General features: G+C 40.9%; 1 protein-coding gene and 1 long non-coding RNA gene across 4 annotated transcripts; both read right to left on the bottom strand.

The window, feature by feature from the left end:
* Window positions 1-8188: 8188 nt before the first annotated feature.
* On the bottom strand, window positions 8189-9653 carry LOC113017002 (uncharacterized). The gene is made up of 3 exons (XR_003271352.1): window positions 9610-9653; window positions 8843-9220; window positions 8189-8726 (listed from the first exon to the last, which is right to left on the bottom strand). It is a non-coding gene; the product is annotated as an uncharacterized LOC113017002 (long non-coding RNA).
* A 757-nt stretch (window positions 9654-10410) lies between these two features.
* LOC113017001 (uncharacterized) lies at window positions 10411-13654 on the bottom strand. Of its 3 annotated transcripts, none has more exons than XR_003271351.1 (5): window positions 13523-13654; window positions 13016-13327; window positions 11612-12855; window positions 11301-11360; window positions 10411-10750 (listed from the first exon to the last, which is right to left on the bottom strand). XR_003271351.1 is itself a non-coding variant. In XM_026160253.1 (5 exons), exons 1-5 carry the CDS (start codon window positions 13596-13598, stop codon window positions 10598-10600), a joined length of 705 nt encoding a protein of 234 aa, XP_026016038.1. In that variant the 5' UTR covers window positions 13599-13654; the 3' UTR covers window positions 10411-10597. The 3 variants fall into 3 exon arrangements, 1 of the variants encoding a protein (XP_026016038.1); XR_003271350.1 differs by having other exon boundaries at window positions 11301-11346; XM_026160253.1 differs by having other exon boundaries at window positions 11301-11346; window positions 11612-11729.
* Window positions 13655-15008: the final 1354 nt, after the last annotated feature.

The following is a 15008-nucleotide window of genomic DNA, read 5'->3' as shown; positions in this document are numbered from 1 at the left end:
GTTGTGCTGACACTAAACTGCAGACATCAGGCTGATATTATACTGATCCACACTGAGGATCTTCATGGTAAAGTCTGTTTTCTTCTTCTCTGGTTTAGTCCATTGACTGCAGCAGAACAATGTTCACATTTCAAACCTTCAAAGAAGAAGAAAAATCCTCCACTGGAAAATTCACTGTGAAACTCTCAAACTCTTCATTGCACCTTAAAGTCTGTCTGACACTGAAATCCAAAGCAAAATGTGCGTTTGCTTTACAGACAGCAGTCCAACACAAACATACACACATCATCCAAAACACAGTCCAACATCCAAATCTCCTCCACTGCCAGCATGAATGATGGGAAAGAGAAGGAGGAACACTCTGACATTCAGGGTTAGAATGAGTTTCATCAAGCAGACTGTGAAGATCAAAGCTGCATTAGAAAGCTTACATGAATGAATGAGTGGACAGAAGTGGACAGAGATCATCTGAAGCACTTCAAAGGCTTTAAATCAGCACATTTCTCTTTATTCTTTATCAACTCTGTTAGTTTCTCTCAGTTTTCTGTGGAATGAAGCTAACAGCAGGCTAATAAGATGCTGACCAATAGGTTTCTATTAAAGGTTGTAATTTGTATATGAAAAAGTGCTTTGGCTCAGCAGGGATCAGCTTACAGGTAGAATACAGCTGCTGGATGGGATTAGCATGTCATAGCTATCTACCAAACTGCTAACTGGGGGATTTCAGGCCATCTATGGATCATTTTTGCTAACTGTTTATTCAGCTTAGGCTCACAGGGCTGCAGCCTGTGCCCTAGCTGTCATAGGGCAAGAGGCGTGGTCCACCTGCACAGGTGAGCAGTCCATCACAGGGCCAACAGAGAGCGACAGAGAAGCACTCCCTCACATCCACACCTACAGCCAATGTAGAAGCACCAATGAACCTAAGCAGCATTTCATTGGACTGTGGGAGAACATCCAACCTCCACAGAAAGGCCCAGCTGACCAACAAGCTTCAACCTACAACCTTCTTGCTCTAAGGCACTAGTGCTAACCACTTTTGCCCATTTCAGCCCAAATCCTGCATCTTCCTGTTTCTGACTCCAGGCCAGCTCCACTAACACTTTCTCATCAGACACTGCCACCTAGTGGAGGAAGTCTTAGTTCCATTTGAAGCTTCAGATTACAGTTAGTTCCTTTACAAAGAGGTGGAGGTGGTGGGGCCACAGCACCATCATCACTGAGTGCCATAGGACACTTAACCTTTGTTTCCATATGCTGGGAACTTCCTGTTGTTCCAAGGAGGACTGGAAAATGTGTGAAAATCTCCCAGTCAGTTCCTCACAGCACACTTCAATCATTTCCCTCCCACAGCATCAGGACCAGGGCTTTTTCTCTCTTTGGTCCCACTAAGAGATTTCCACACAAACACCTCATCAGTGGGACTCTCAGAGCTACCAGCCCTTTGCTACAATCACAAAGCTCTTCATTGAAATCAATGATATCAAAGCTGGAATCAAATGAGTCCAAGTCTTCTGCTGATTCAGCATCACATTCATCTTTGCTCCTTGTTCTGCATCCCCACCATGGACTTCATTCCTTTCCAAGCCAGCCTTGAGTGTCCTTTATTCAGCTCATCCTCTGCTTTACTTTTACACCTGATTTTAGCTGCTTTATCTCTCTTTCAACAGGTTTCTGTGCCTCAATCTTTTTCTTCTCTCCCTCATAACAAGACAGCTTCTTCTGCCTGAGAACATGTTGGAGTGATTTACTAATCCAGGGCTGCTTATTGGGGAAAATACTTCCTGTTTCCAAAGTAATCCCCATTTTTCCCAGAAAGAAATGTCAGTAGAAATCGATGATCTAAGTGAGAACATGAGCCTTTCAAAAGTCCCAGTGGGTGCAGTCAAAGCAGTCCCTCAGTCCCAGTATAGAGTCTTTGGTCCAGACTGGAACAGCTGTGTGCCCAGTTTGAGCTCTCTTCAGTGCTGTGACCTGACAGACCCAGAGGGGCCATCACATCACATTTAGAAGCTCCCCTGATGGAGCCACAACACATGTCCAATACTTAGTCTGTCTTGTTGGACCAACTGGAAGAATTTCAAGGACTTAGTCACAGAACAGAGATTCAAATCTCCAAAATCCAACTGGCTGCATCAGGACATATAGTCTGAAACTCTGCACAGTTTCCTGTTTGAAGCTGCTTCCTGTTGGCTTCAGCTGTTTGGAGTTTCCATTTTCTAAACTTCTACATTCTGAACCTTCTTCAGCTCTGAACAGATGATGAAACACTGAATGATTTCAAGCTCTTTGTCTAATAAACTTACATCTTTCATTCTTTATACAGATTGATGGACTGTGGTTTGTCAAAGATCAGCTGTGATTATCTGGCAGCAGCACTGAAGTCCAACCCCTCCCATCTGAGAGAGCTGTAGCTGTATGGAAACAACCTGCAGGATCCAGATGTGAAGCAGCTGTCTGATCTTCAGCAGAGTCCAGACTACAGACTGGAGACTCTGGGGTCAGTAGAGTGATGGAGTGAGTGGGTGGTGCTGTCAGCAGTATTGTACTAAACACAGTCAGTATGAAACAAAGATCCAGTGTTTCCTGTAAAGCTGCAGCTTCTCAGTGAAGCTGTGAGAGGAGAACGGTGACAGGCTTCAGGATTGGACACAAACACTTCCTGTTTCTCACCTTTATGGTCACCATAGTAACGGCTGACACGCTCTGATCAAACACTGTCAACAGCCAATCAGCTCTCTGAACAAAGCAGCACGCAGACCAATGACTGCATTGATTTCCAAGTTTAAAGCAGTGAAGAACACAGTCTGTAGGTGAGGAAGAATTTAGTGAGAGCAGATGTTTGGATAGAATTCCTCCAGTTAACAGCTGGAACCGTCCATCTGGATTGTTGGGCTTGTTGTTGGGGTTCCTACAGAGCTCAGAGTGGACACACCAAGGTTCTTCTAATGAATGAAAGTCCAAACTCAAACTAGGAGGGAAAAACATTTTCAGCAACTTCAATAAAAATCCAAAGATTAGAAAAAGTGAAGCAACAATGAGTCCTAGTACAGTCCCAGCACTGACGTCCCTGCTGCTCTTTATACTGGATGTGCTGCATCACTGACTGACAGCTGATGAAGAGTCTCTGGAAACACTCGTTTATCTCCTCTGCTCTTCCTCCTTCTCTCTGCAGGTGGAGGTGATGATGGTAAACAGGACGGTGTGTGTGCTGAGAGAGGAGCAGCTGTGTCCTGATGATCCAGAGAGGTTGAAGCAGCAGCAGCTTGTGTGTAGAGACGCTCTGACTGGGCCATGTTACTGGGAGGTGGAGAGGAGAGCTTCATCCAGCAGTGACTGACAGAGGAATGAAGTGCAGATGACTGTCAGTGCTGCAGAGTGAACTGCTCTGAGAACAGCTCCACTGTCAGACACAATGTAGAGTCCAGCATCAGCCCTGTGTGTCCCTCTGGATCTGACAGAGGATCATCAGTGTATCTGGACTGCTCTGCTGCTGCTCTGTCCTTCTACAGTCTCTGCACAGTCTCTGTCTCACTCTGGAAAGATTTTACAACTTGTTGTAATTACAGAACGTTAATATAATATTCAAACATGTGATCTTCTCTTTATTTCTGAATCTTTACCAAATAAAGAAAAACCAAACTAACAAACAGAAGCTGTCGTGTCCTTTTTCACCACATCTGTGAATCTTTTCTGTGTTTTTCCTCTTTTCCTCCTTCCTGCAGCTCCATCTTCATCATTCTGTGTCCAGTATATGTGAACACGTCCAAAGCATCTGAGCCTCATGTTACCCGTTTGTGTGAGTTACGCCTGTCGTTGTGTTGTGGTGTATAAATAAGGGGCAGGAGACAGCGCTGGATCTCTGAGTTCTTTACTCTCAATTTCTGCAACATCTGCAATATCTAGAAATGCAAACCTGTGAGCTGTGTGTGTTGTGCGTCTGCTCGGCCACCTCTCCTCCGGCCGTGCTGGAAGCAGCTGTGCGTTTGACAGTTTTATCGACTCGACAATAATCGAACAAATTAAATGTTCAAAAATATCAACTTAAGCACTTCAAAGTCAACAAAAAGCTTAAAACAATGAAATAATATTTCACTGACAAAACAACAGCTCATAAGAACGATACACAAAATAATACAGAAACAAACAAATAAAAGTTATTAACCAGGATCCATGTTTTTGTCACAAACACTGAATCAGCTGATTCACTCTTTATGTTTCTGAGTTTGTTTTGTGATTATAGTTCTGGTTTCTGTTTCTGTGTCTTCACTGTGTCCCACGTCTCCTTACTTTGGACTCTGTGTTATATTTCCTGTTTTACTTTGACAGTCCTGTGTTACTGTTTCCTGTCTCGTGTGTGTAATTGGTCCCAGCTGTGTTTCCCTCCTGTCTCCCGTTCCCTGATTACTAAACTGCGTCCACGCCGCCGGCGCTCCTCTCCACAGCTGGATTCCAGGATTTCAGAGCATCCAGCTGTGGTGAGTGATGGAGACACTTTCTCTGCTCCCTCAGTAATCAGGACAGTTTATTGAACATCAGAGGACATAAAGGACTGTTTTTCACCTGCCCGTTCTGAACCTGGACATTAAAGACTGCTGGCTTCAAGGACATTAATCCCAGTGTCAGCCAGCCAATAACAGCCTGTGTTTTTCAGCTCTTTAGGAGTCAGAAATGAGAAAGACACAGACTGCTAACCTCTCCCTGCAGGAAATAAGCTCCGCCTCTTCCTGTCCTGTATATGAGTGATTCTGACATGAGACACAATGAGTTTCCTGTTTATTGTGACTTAAAGCGAGCAGCAAAGACACTAAACTGTGTGTTTCCAGCTGAAGCTGCTTTTTGTGTTGCTCCCACAATCCTGTCTAAAACAGTCAGTGAGGAAAACTCAATGTGACTTCAGAGTGACAGAGGTAAGCGACTCATGTTGTAACTGACGTCAGACGCCGGAGATTTTGGCGTAAAATTAAAGCAAATGGTAGTTTAGAATTGAACAAATTCCTTTAAGCTTCAGTATTACCAAATACACTTATCAATAGTCTTCTAACTAACAATATTTGTCTAAATCATCTCCAACACCCTGGAGAACAACGGGGAGAGTTTAGAGGCTCTCCAAGATTACATTGATCAGTGCTTCCAGGATCTTGTGATGAAGAAGGCTCAGAGTGCAAAACCTTCATCAAAACCCACCTGAAGCTGCTGGAGGACACGGTGAAGAACATGGCCTTTGATAGAGTGCATCGCATCGGCCCCATGCGGGCTGCGACCGGGAGACCACGTCCTACTGTGGCCAAGTTCGGCCACTTCAAACAAAAGGAACAGGTGAAAAGTCTCCGTGTCCATCGGTGTTTCTCCACGTCTCTCTGCCTTCTTCGTGTCATCTCTGTGTTTCCCTGCTGCCCTCATGTTTTCTGCTTTGTCTGTTAGTTTGTCCCAGTTTAGGTTGATGTTCGCTTCTTCCCTCACCTTTGTTATTTTCACTGTAAATAAATCTCCACTCGCATCTCCACCGCCGTCTGCATCTTGGTCCTCATTCACTCCACCACACGACTGCTGCCCCAGCCGTGACAACTTTTGATGTTTCCTCTACATTTACTTTTAAAAATTATTTACTTTGCCTTGTTTGGTATCATTTGGTATCAGATGGCCGACTTCTAAATGGTCACCATGGTCACCACCGAACTTGAGGAGTTTGCCCCCTCACATATACTAATGTGCCACAAACAGGACTTTAACATCACCAACCATTCCCATGTTATTACGGTGTATCCATATAACTGGCCCACCCTGTACAGTTATGCTTTCATGTTGACATACTGTATTAACACAATTCAGGGAGGATTCTAGGATCAGAGCTTTGGGGGGCTGAGCACCCAGAGAGCTGCCCAGCCAGCCAAGATACACTTTACTCGTCACAATGAGACTTCTTCCCCGTCTCTGTCCCTGCATCCTCCCTGTCCTCATCGTCTGTTGTCTTCGCCTCCTTTATCAGTCATCATAATTTTACCGTCTCTGTGCAAGTCTGCAAATTTCTTTATTAAATCAAAAGATTATTAAATTCATCAAGTCTCTCTGTGCCTGGGTCCTCGTCACAAAACATGACATCACTGTTTTGTACTTTTTAACAATTTAATCCCACATTTGTGAAAGAAAAGCAAAACACTTTTTTGAAAAGTCTGTAACAAAACCATCAATTCTGATCAAGGTTATTTAAATGCTGCCAAAGAAGAATGGATTGGAATAAAAAAAATACATATCCTAACCTTAATTACTGGAGGAGAATAATGAATGATGCTCACAGTGAGTAAGAAGTAAACTGAGTGCATATTTTGGACAGAGATTCACTTTTAATGTGTTTGTATAATATAATACAGATGCATAAAAACACTCCTGAAACAGAATAAATTATTACAAATAAATTATTACAAAATATTAGAAAATATTATGGATACTTTTGTTGTTAAAATGTTACCTCTCAACCAAGTTCTGCCTTTTATATTTTTAGTAGTGTGTCACACAAACAGGAAATATTGTCCAAAAAAAGTAAGTAAGTGCTGAAGCACCCCAAAAATGAACCAAAGCACCCCAAAAATGAACCAAAGCACCCCAAAAATGAACCAAAGCACCCCAAAAATGGGCTAAAATCGCCCCTGTTAACAAATAATAGCCCAACAGTCACTTTTATGCTTACTGTAGCTGTTAGCTAAAAACACTAATTTAGCTTAGTTTGCCCTGAATTCAGCTTTGACAGACATGATCGACTGTTTCCAGTAGAATTCCTCGTTGTCATCTTGTTCCCTCTCAGAGCCCCGTATGCTTGCAGAGACCCCTACAGCAGGGAAATGTGCCAAAGAACGTCCAAAACATTGCATTTTAGGTTTATTTATGCCTTACACACAATCCCAACACTTTAGCTAACTTAACAACTTTGGCTAAAGTCTATAGTTAGTCTTACTCGTTTGTACAACATTTCTGGATCGCCACTGTTTGAAATGATATGACATATGACTCTCACTGAAACAGCAAACTTTGTAGAAAACACAACACTTCTGATTCTCTATCTAGCTGTTTGGTCACAGCTGTAGATTACATTATAAGTGGTTGTTCACTCTTGTCAATAATTACATTTCTAAATTCTATTTATGCAGTTACATGTAAACAAAGTCCAATATTGTATCTAAATGATTGTGTTATGGTGGGACAGTTTCCAATTTTGTTGTATTATTGTACTAGGTATGACTGTGCAAGAGTTATCTTATCTTCCTTGCTTGCACCACACTCTTTGCAGAAATGGTGCACAGCAGCACTGCATCATGTTATTGTGTTGTATAATATACCAGAACTAATACAAAGCAACATCCATGTACACTATAGGTCCATGCCAATGTGCCCAAATGGGACCTCCATAAATGGTAAGGGGCGCAAAGGCACTTTAAGACCAGTGGGCACACCATCGGTGCACATCCGCTCGGATGCTTTTTTCTATTCATTTATTTCCCTGTTTATTTATCGATGCACAAAAGCAATTATCTCAGAGACACCATCCTCTTAACAGAGACTCAAATCAGGAACCTGCAGATTATTAGTCAGCAGCTTTAACTTCCTGTCTTTGTCTCACTAAACCTTCCACGTGGAAACTTGAGCTGCCCACTCAAGCACAGTAGGCTTTAACTGGCTCTGCTCAAGTCACTTCAGTATCTGAGAAACTGTCTCGATGCATGCCAAAGAACACTTTGACAATACGCTTGTGTTGAGTCAAATCCACCACAAGCATATTCTATGGCAGTTTAATTCCACTCCACATAAAAATAGTCACGTATTATTTCCCCCCACCACACTTCCTGCCAGTAGCTGGTGCCCCCACCCACAGTGCATTAGTGGTTCTCTGTGTTTAGTGGCTCACTCTGGGCGGCTGCTCGGTGGGGCCCGGCCCCCTGGCTCTGTTGGGCCTGTGCTGCGGGTGGGGTGCCCTCAGGTCTCGGCCCTCTGGGCCCATTTACTGCTCAGTAACATTTAATATCTATTATTTACTACTACTTACTAGCCTACTTACTGCATATTATTGGTTGTTGCTGTGGGTTCCCCACTGTGTTGGTTTTTCCTTGTGTTTTTCAGCAGATGATGAAATAGATTTTCAGTATTTTTTCTCTCTTCCTCTCCATCTATTTCTCTTCTTCTCTATTTTTCCCTCTTCTTCTGTTAACTTTCTCCCCAGCTTATCTTTTTTCTTCTTTCCTGACCCCCGTTCTGATTCTAATGACTCAAAATAAAGTAAAATCATCATCAAATATGACTATCAAGTGGACCAGTATAGCAAAAACCATAATGGTGGCAGAGGCCACAGAGCCAAGTGGCAGGATTTTCAACGTTCAAACCAGATAAAAAACAGAAATTAAATGGTGTTAAAAGCCATGAATTAAGGCAATTCATTCACAACATCATTACAAGTTTTACTGGACGTTAATATTTTTCTCTTTTTTCAGTGCAAAACAAACTAACAGTACACATGATGCTGGCAAGTTAAAATGTCAGTGTCTTTTATAGATAGCATGTCTAGCATCATAGTTTTATAGATCACGTAGTCAGGATAAAAACTCCATCTCTGATTATTATTGTACATGACTGTGACATGCAGCGGCCTCAGCATCATGATGAAGGCGACCGGAGGAGATAGTTTGGTAGACATCGATGTTTTGCCGATGAAGGCTCATGTAGCGGTCCTCTTTGTCCTAAACAACAATTTACACTGTCATTTACATTTAATTAAAGTGCAGCTTAAAACACAGACATAATGCACTGCAGCCTCGGCACAATTAAGTGTAAAACAGAACTATGGAAAACTCACAAACATCTGGCGAGTTTCAGATCCTGTTAAGTTAGTTAGACCTGATCTGTTTTCTCTGTTAGGATAAAAACATCAGAGGTCATGGGGTGAAAAATACCTCAAAAACAAGACTAGCTATGTCTACAACTAATGTGTGGTGTTTTAAAAGAACCTATGAGATACTTTGAACACCACAGTGGCTGCTGTATGCAGTAATGTGCTCAAGTGATTTCAAAGGGTCATTTCATGAGTTTAAGTGCGTCAGTAAAAGTTTTCACCTGCGAGGATTTCTCCTCAGGCTGTAACCACAGGTTATCACAGCCACACTGATGAGTGAAGCAGCAGCAGAAATGATGGGAACTGTAGCCATGAACTTCATGCCAGAAGAATCTCCATCGTCTGTTGAATGTTGCCACACACACAAAAAAAACTTCATTTTGAAAACATGAAAAGTCACGAAATTTGCATTAACCTGTTATATTAAAGTGGAAAACATGTTTATCTTTTCATTACATTAGAGTTACAATTGCATCATTCAAACATTTCACTGATGAAATAACACCAAAGTTGTGATTGGAGCAGTTTTATAATGAAATTTTAAACAAATTAGCCAGAAGAAGAGCTTAAAAACATTCCAGATGTTCATCTCCTGACTGAAACCTTTCATTAATCCGCTGCAGGCGGGAATGACGACCTCAAACCATGTATGACAGAAAAGAAAGTGTTAACGCAGTTCCAAACATCCACCTTGAATCTGCGGTGTGGGTATAAATAGAAAATGTTTTTACCTCTCACAGTCACACTGAGATGGAGAACATACAATCCACCACGAAATACACACTCACAGGTGTAGTTCCCACTGTCTTCAGATGTTAAGTTGAGCAGGTGGAGAAACACAGTCTCATTTTCTTTGATCAGTGTGAACCTGGAGTCACAGCCATGAATAAAGCCTCGGTCGTAACGATAGAGCAGACGACACTGTTCTCCTCGGCTCCTCTCTGTGCTGATCTCACACAGTATCATCACAGTAATATTCAGAGTTGTTTTGCTGCATATTTGAGTGGAATCGGGTTTCTTTCCAATTGTCTTCACAAGAGTCTCTATAAATTGTTCCAGTTAAAATGAAACAAAATCGGGATTATAGTCTCTATATATTTGTTGTTGTGGGAAAATCAATCACATATATTATTTCACTAACCTAACTAAAGCTTTCTTCTTAAACACCTGGCTTTACAGCTTTTCTTTTTTAATTATATATATTTACCTTCACTGCTAAAAACCACAAGCAGAAGCAGGAGAAAGCAGAGTTTCCGTGCAGTCATGCTGGTGAGGAAGTAACTGTGGCTGACAGTGTGAGGTAGACTATAGTGAAAGCAGGAAGACTTGCACCCTCCTTATTTCACCTCTTGTGTCTACACTGAAACTTTTACTATGTCTAAAATAGAAGTGCATAAAAGTGGAAGGACAGTAGAAGGTAAACCACCAACATTGTTTAAGCCAGACTGATCTCTCTGTTTATCTGGATGGACATTGTGTTCAAATTATGATGAGATGTTTGTTCAAAAACAAAACTAGTCTGATACAAAGAGTCATGTTTGCCACAGTTTATTGTGTTTGTATTGTATTAAATCTGAGAGCCTGAGTTGGAGTATTATGACTGAATGGTCTCCATTACTGGGAAACAACTATCCAGTGTGAAAAGATGGACGTTTATTATAATATATGAATATTATTATATTAGTATGTCACCTAAAGTTTTATATACTTTAAAATGTTTCATAGAGCTTTATTATCCACTCCCACAGTTCCTGTGCTTCTTGCTGAGCGTGTCTTGTTGTCGTGTTGATGGTTCACTGAGATGATAGTCTGGTAGGAATCACTCGATGGCTGCTGAAGGTTTGTATAGGGCTGATCTGGCTCATCGTCATCCTTTAGAAAAGTGAAATATTTTAGGTATTAATCAAGTTCAACCCGGTCTACCCACACACTCTATTGATCTTTAAATCTCTCCATCTGTTGCCTGGATTATTTAATGTTTCTGCTCATTTCTGTAAGAGCTTCTTCACAAAATAAAGGACACTGAAGTTGGCACTAATAGTATTATAACACTAATCTGTAATTATCTATATAAGTAACATCCTAAAACATAAATGTACATGTTTTACCAAGTCTGCCAGAGCTCATATTATATTTTTACATGCTGTAGTGCCATTTTTAAGGAGCATTTCAAGTTGATATACATCAATACAACCATTATAGCCCAAATTCTAATAATATGTCTGCATTAAGTGCACAGTAATTACATAAATTGCAAAAAAATGCAATAAACTACCAAAAAATTGAAAATCGTTTTTGTTTTTTAACATATATTTCTAGTTAGAGAAATTTAAGAGGCTTATCTCTCAAAACTGTAAATACAAAATAGTTTACTGGCAAACTTTTAACTAGCTGCTGTAGATCGTAGCAATAAATTGCTCACCAAACCGTTGGGATTTTCAGGTACAGACACTCCAGATGTTCCTGACCTTAAGCAGCCACGCTGATAAGAAAGGATGTCAGCATTAGTGTAACACTATTCACATTCAAACAGAGAAAAATCAAGTAAGAACATCTACATTTATATTATCTTCTCTCTTAATAATGATAATTATTTTTGGAAGGATAAAAAGTGTTCATTCTAGACATGATGTTTAACATACACCGAATTCTCATTTATTGAAATGTGATGTTTCCTTTTACTTTCTCTACATCTATATCATCTTTGAGTTACTACAGCAAAAATAGTCTCACCCATTACTTTTCCTCCAGTAGATAAATCCCACGATAACTCCAGTTATAAAGATGATCACAACACCGGGCAGATAAACGGAAAAAGATTTGTCTGCTGAAGTGTGGGCCTCGTTTGTGTCTAAATCATTGAAAAGATGCATTTGTCAGTAAAATCATTTACTTTCATTTCCTGGAAATCAAAACACAAATCAAACACAGTTTACGTCTACTGAAACTCTGAGTGAAGTAATGAAACCCCAGTTTTATAACCACAGAGCTTTAAATATTGTCACTGTGCTCTTTTCTTTTGTCTTCTTCTTCTTCTTTTGCATCTTTTCTGAATATTACTATGAACTGAAATTGGTCCAACTGCTTATATACATTCACTGGCCACTTTATGAGGTATACTTGTTCAGGGTGTAACACAAATATTTCAGTGTTCATTTCATTTGTCAATCACATGTCAGCTTCATCTTCCTGGTTAAATAAAGGTTAATAAAATAATAAAATGTCAGCAAATCAATGCTCAAACAGAGCAACATGGCACATGTTACTGGTCCCAGTGCTTCACAAACTGCTGATCTGCTGGGATTTTCCCACACAATCATCTCTGTTCACAGACAATGGTCTGAAAAATAGAAAATATCCAGTGAGCTGTGATTCTCTGGGTAAAAATGCTGTTTACACATCAAACCTTGAGGCAGAGCGGACCACACTGGATATCACTGCTGTCCTCTAACAACAGCAAGCTGAGGCTACAGTTTGCAAGTCTGGACAACAGAAGACTAAAAAAACGATGCCTTGCCCGATGAGTTGATTTCTAACAGTTCAGACTGCTGGTGGTGTAATGCTCTGTGAAGGATTTTCTTTGCAAACTTTGGACCCTGTAGTAACCACTGAGCATCATTTAAACACCACAGCCTGCCTGAAGGTTGTTGCTGACCACATTCATGTCTTTATGCCCAAAAAATACCCATCGTCTGATGGCTGCTTCCAGCAGGATACCACACCATGTCACGGCGCTCAAATCATGTACGGCCTGCGCAGTCACCAGATCTCAATCCAGCAGAGCACCTTTGGGATGTGGTGGAACGGAAAGTTTGCTTCAAGTAAGAGCAGCTGACGAATCTGCAGCAACTGTGTGATGATGTAATTTCAATATGTCTTGAGAATCTTTGAGGAATGTTTTTAGCGCCTTGTTGTGCCACAAAAAATGAAGACATGTTTGATGGCTGAAGGTGGTCCAACTCGGTTCAAAGATGTACCTGATAAATGAGTCAGTGAGAGTATTTAAACTGCTGTAAGTGAAAATAAGAAGAAAAGAAATGAACAAATTACAAGAATAAAAAACACATAAGCAGGTCAATACAATGCTAACACAGTGCTGAATAACTGTGTCAGATAAAGAAACCAAAATGCATTTACCTTCCACAGTGACACTGATATGGACAATATATGTCCCTTCAGTGTTTGTACACTCACAGGTGAAGTTCCCACTATCAGCTGGTGTTAAACTGGTCAGCTCCAGAAAGGCAGTCTGATTTTCTTTTGTTATTGAGAACCTGGGGTCACATTCCTGAGTAACGTTCTCTCCGTGTCGATACAGCAGATGACACTCTCCTCCTGTGTCCCTCTGTCTTTTGATCTTACAGATAATCAAAACAATAGTAGTCTGACTTTCCTTGTTGCAAATCCGAGTGACATCGTGTTCTCTCCTGACTGTCTTCACAACAGTCTCTGTAAACAGGGACAGCAAAATACGGTAAATACAAGATTCAGCCTGTGTCAGAGAGGACTTTAGTTTCTATATTTTGTGAATGTTAAACCATCTTTTTAATCCCATAATAATGTGTTTAGTTTAAACTAAAAGCAAGGAGGTTATAAATTTAAAAATATTAATAATGCATAATGAAAATAGTTTCCTTGTATTACCTTCAGCATCATGGGACACAGCTAGTGGTAACAGCAAAATCAAGCAAAGTTTTGATACGTCCATGCTTGTTAACATGTCTGTGAGCCACCGACAGTGAAGAGGAAGATGTGCGGAAAGAAACAAGCTGAAGCTTTCCTGGCTAAGCAGACGTCAGACTGTTGCCCTTCACGGGGCAAGTGTGAAATTATGTAAAAAGGAAGTGTACTGACAGGACTTTCATATTAAAAGGCTGTAAAGTTGAAACACTGTGCGAGCTCCCACACAAAAAGAAAACAAGCTAATTTTTCTTTATCACAGAGGAATTATTACACTGCTAACTGTCATGTTCGCTGAAGCTGAAGGATGGATAATATTGTAAAAGTAACAACAAAACTACCATTTATCATAACATTATAAGCATTTTAAACTAAAATAGCGTGTGTTATGGTTCAAAATATTGGGGATGGAGACAAGAGGAAAAACCACAATAACAACACTGGTCCGGTCGGGTTGAGTCAAACGATGATTTTAATGAACACACGCGTGGGAGATGGACACTGATGCAGACAGCCTCAGATCTCAAAATGGTGGAGCATTGCTCAAACTCTTATAGCCTCTGGTGCCTCCACCTTATCATAAAAAGCCTAAACATTCACATGCTTTCTCTCACACAGCGCCTAAGCTACGACCTTGGCTCCCCGTCTATCTGCTCCTGCTGAGATGGGGCAGAAAACTCCAGTATATTCTGTTCTCTTCTAATCAGACAAATAAGACAATTACTTTCTGCGAACAGTATTTCTTATAACTCAGCAGTATAATGCATCATAAAACAATATCATTCATTCACAACAAGTCAGCAGTTTAATGTAATGCAAATCAGTTTAACTAATGCAATAGTTATCAGCTTCTTCTAATTCAGGAGAATAATGCAAACTAAAACTACATAATAATTCACCATCTTTAATTAGGGGTCTAACATGGCATAAAATAATATTATAATCTAATAATTCCCCCTGATGAGCTCATTAGAATAATGAGCTCACCAACACCCCATAATCCAGTGTGGCTGGGTTCATCTCTTCTCACTCCTGAGGTCCTTTGTCCCCCTGAGGGGCGAACCATATGTGGGATGACCTCTGTGCTTGCGCAGTTCAGATGCAAGACAAACTATTATTCCAACAATAGCAGGTACAGATGACACTCCCCAGGTCTCCCACAGCTTTATTTGGTGCTACCTTATACCCTCCAGACATACTCAGACTAGAACCTCTGTCCAAGGAGCTTTTAGCCTTTTATGTTATTGCTGCAGCTACCAGTGTCGTCCAGTTGGGTGATCCTCTGCTCTTCATTCTTCAACCTCAGGGGTTAGACAACCCTTCAGTCGTGGCACAGATCAGGGGATTATTCTGCCCCGATTTCAAACAACGATCTGTGTATCCTCCAGAAAAGGAACAGGAAGGCGTCCCCCTTTTTGCCCAAGAGCCTCTCGAACTTCGTTGGTCTGGT

The sequence above is a fragment of the Astatotilapia calliptera genome, chromosome 23, assembly GCF_900246225.1.
Source record: "Astatotilapia calliptera chromosome 23, fAstCal1.2, whole genome shotgun sequence".
Lineage (NCBI taxonomy): Eukaryota > Metazoa > Chordata > Actinopteri > Cichliformes > Cichlidae > Astatotilapia > Astatotilapia calliptera.
This window is presented reverse-complemented; position numbering and strand designations above follow the sequence as displayed.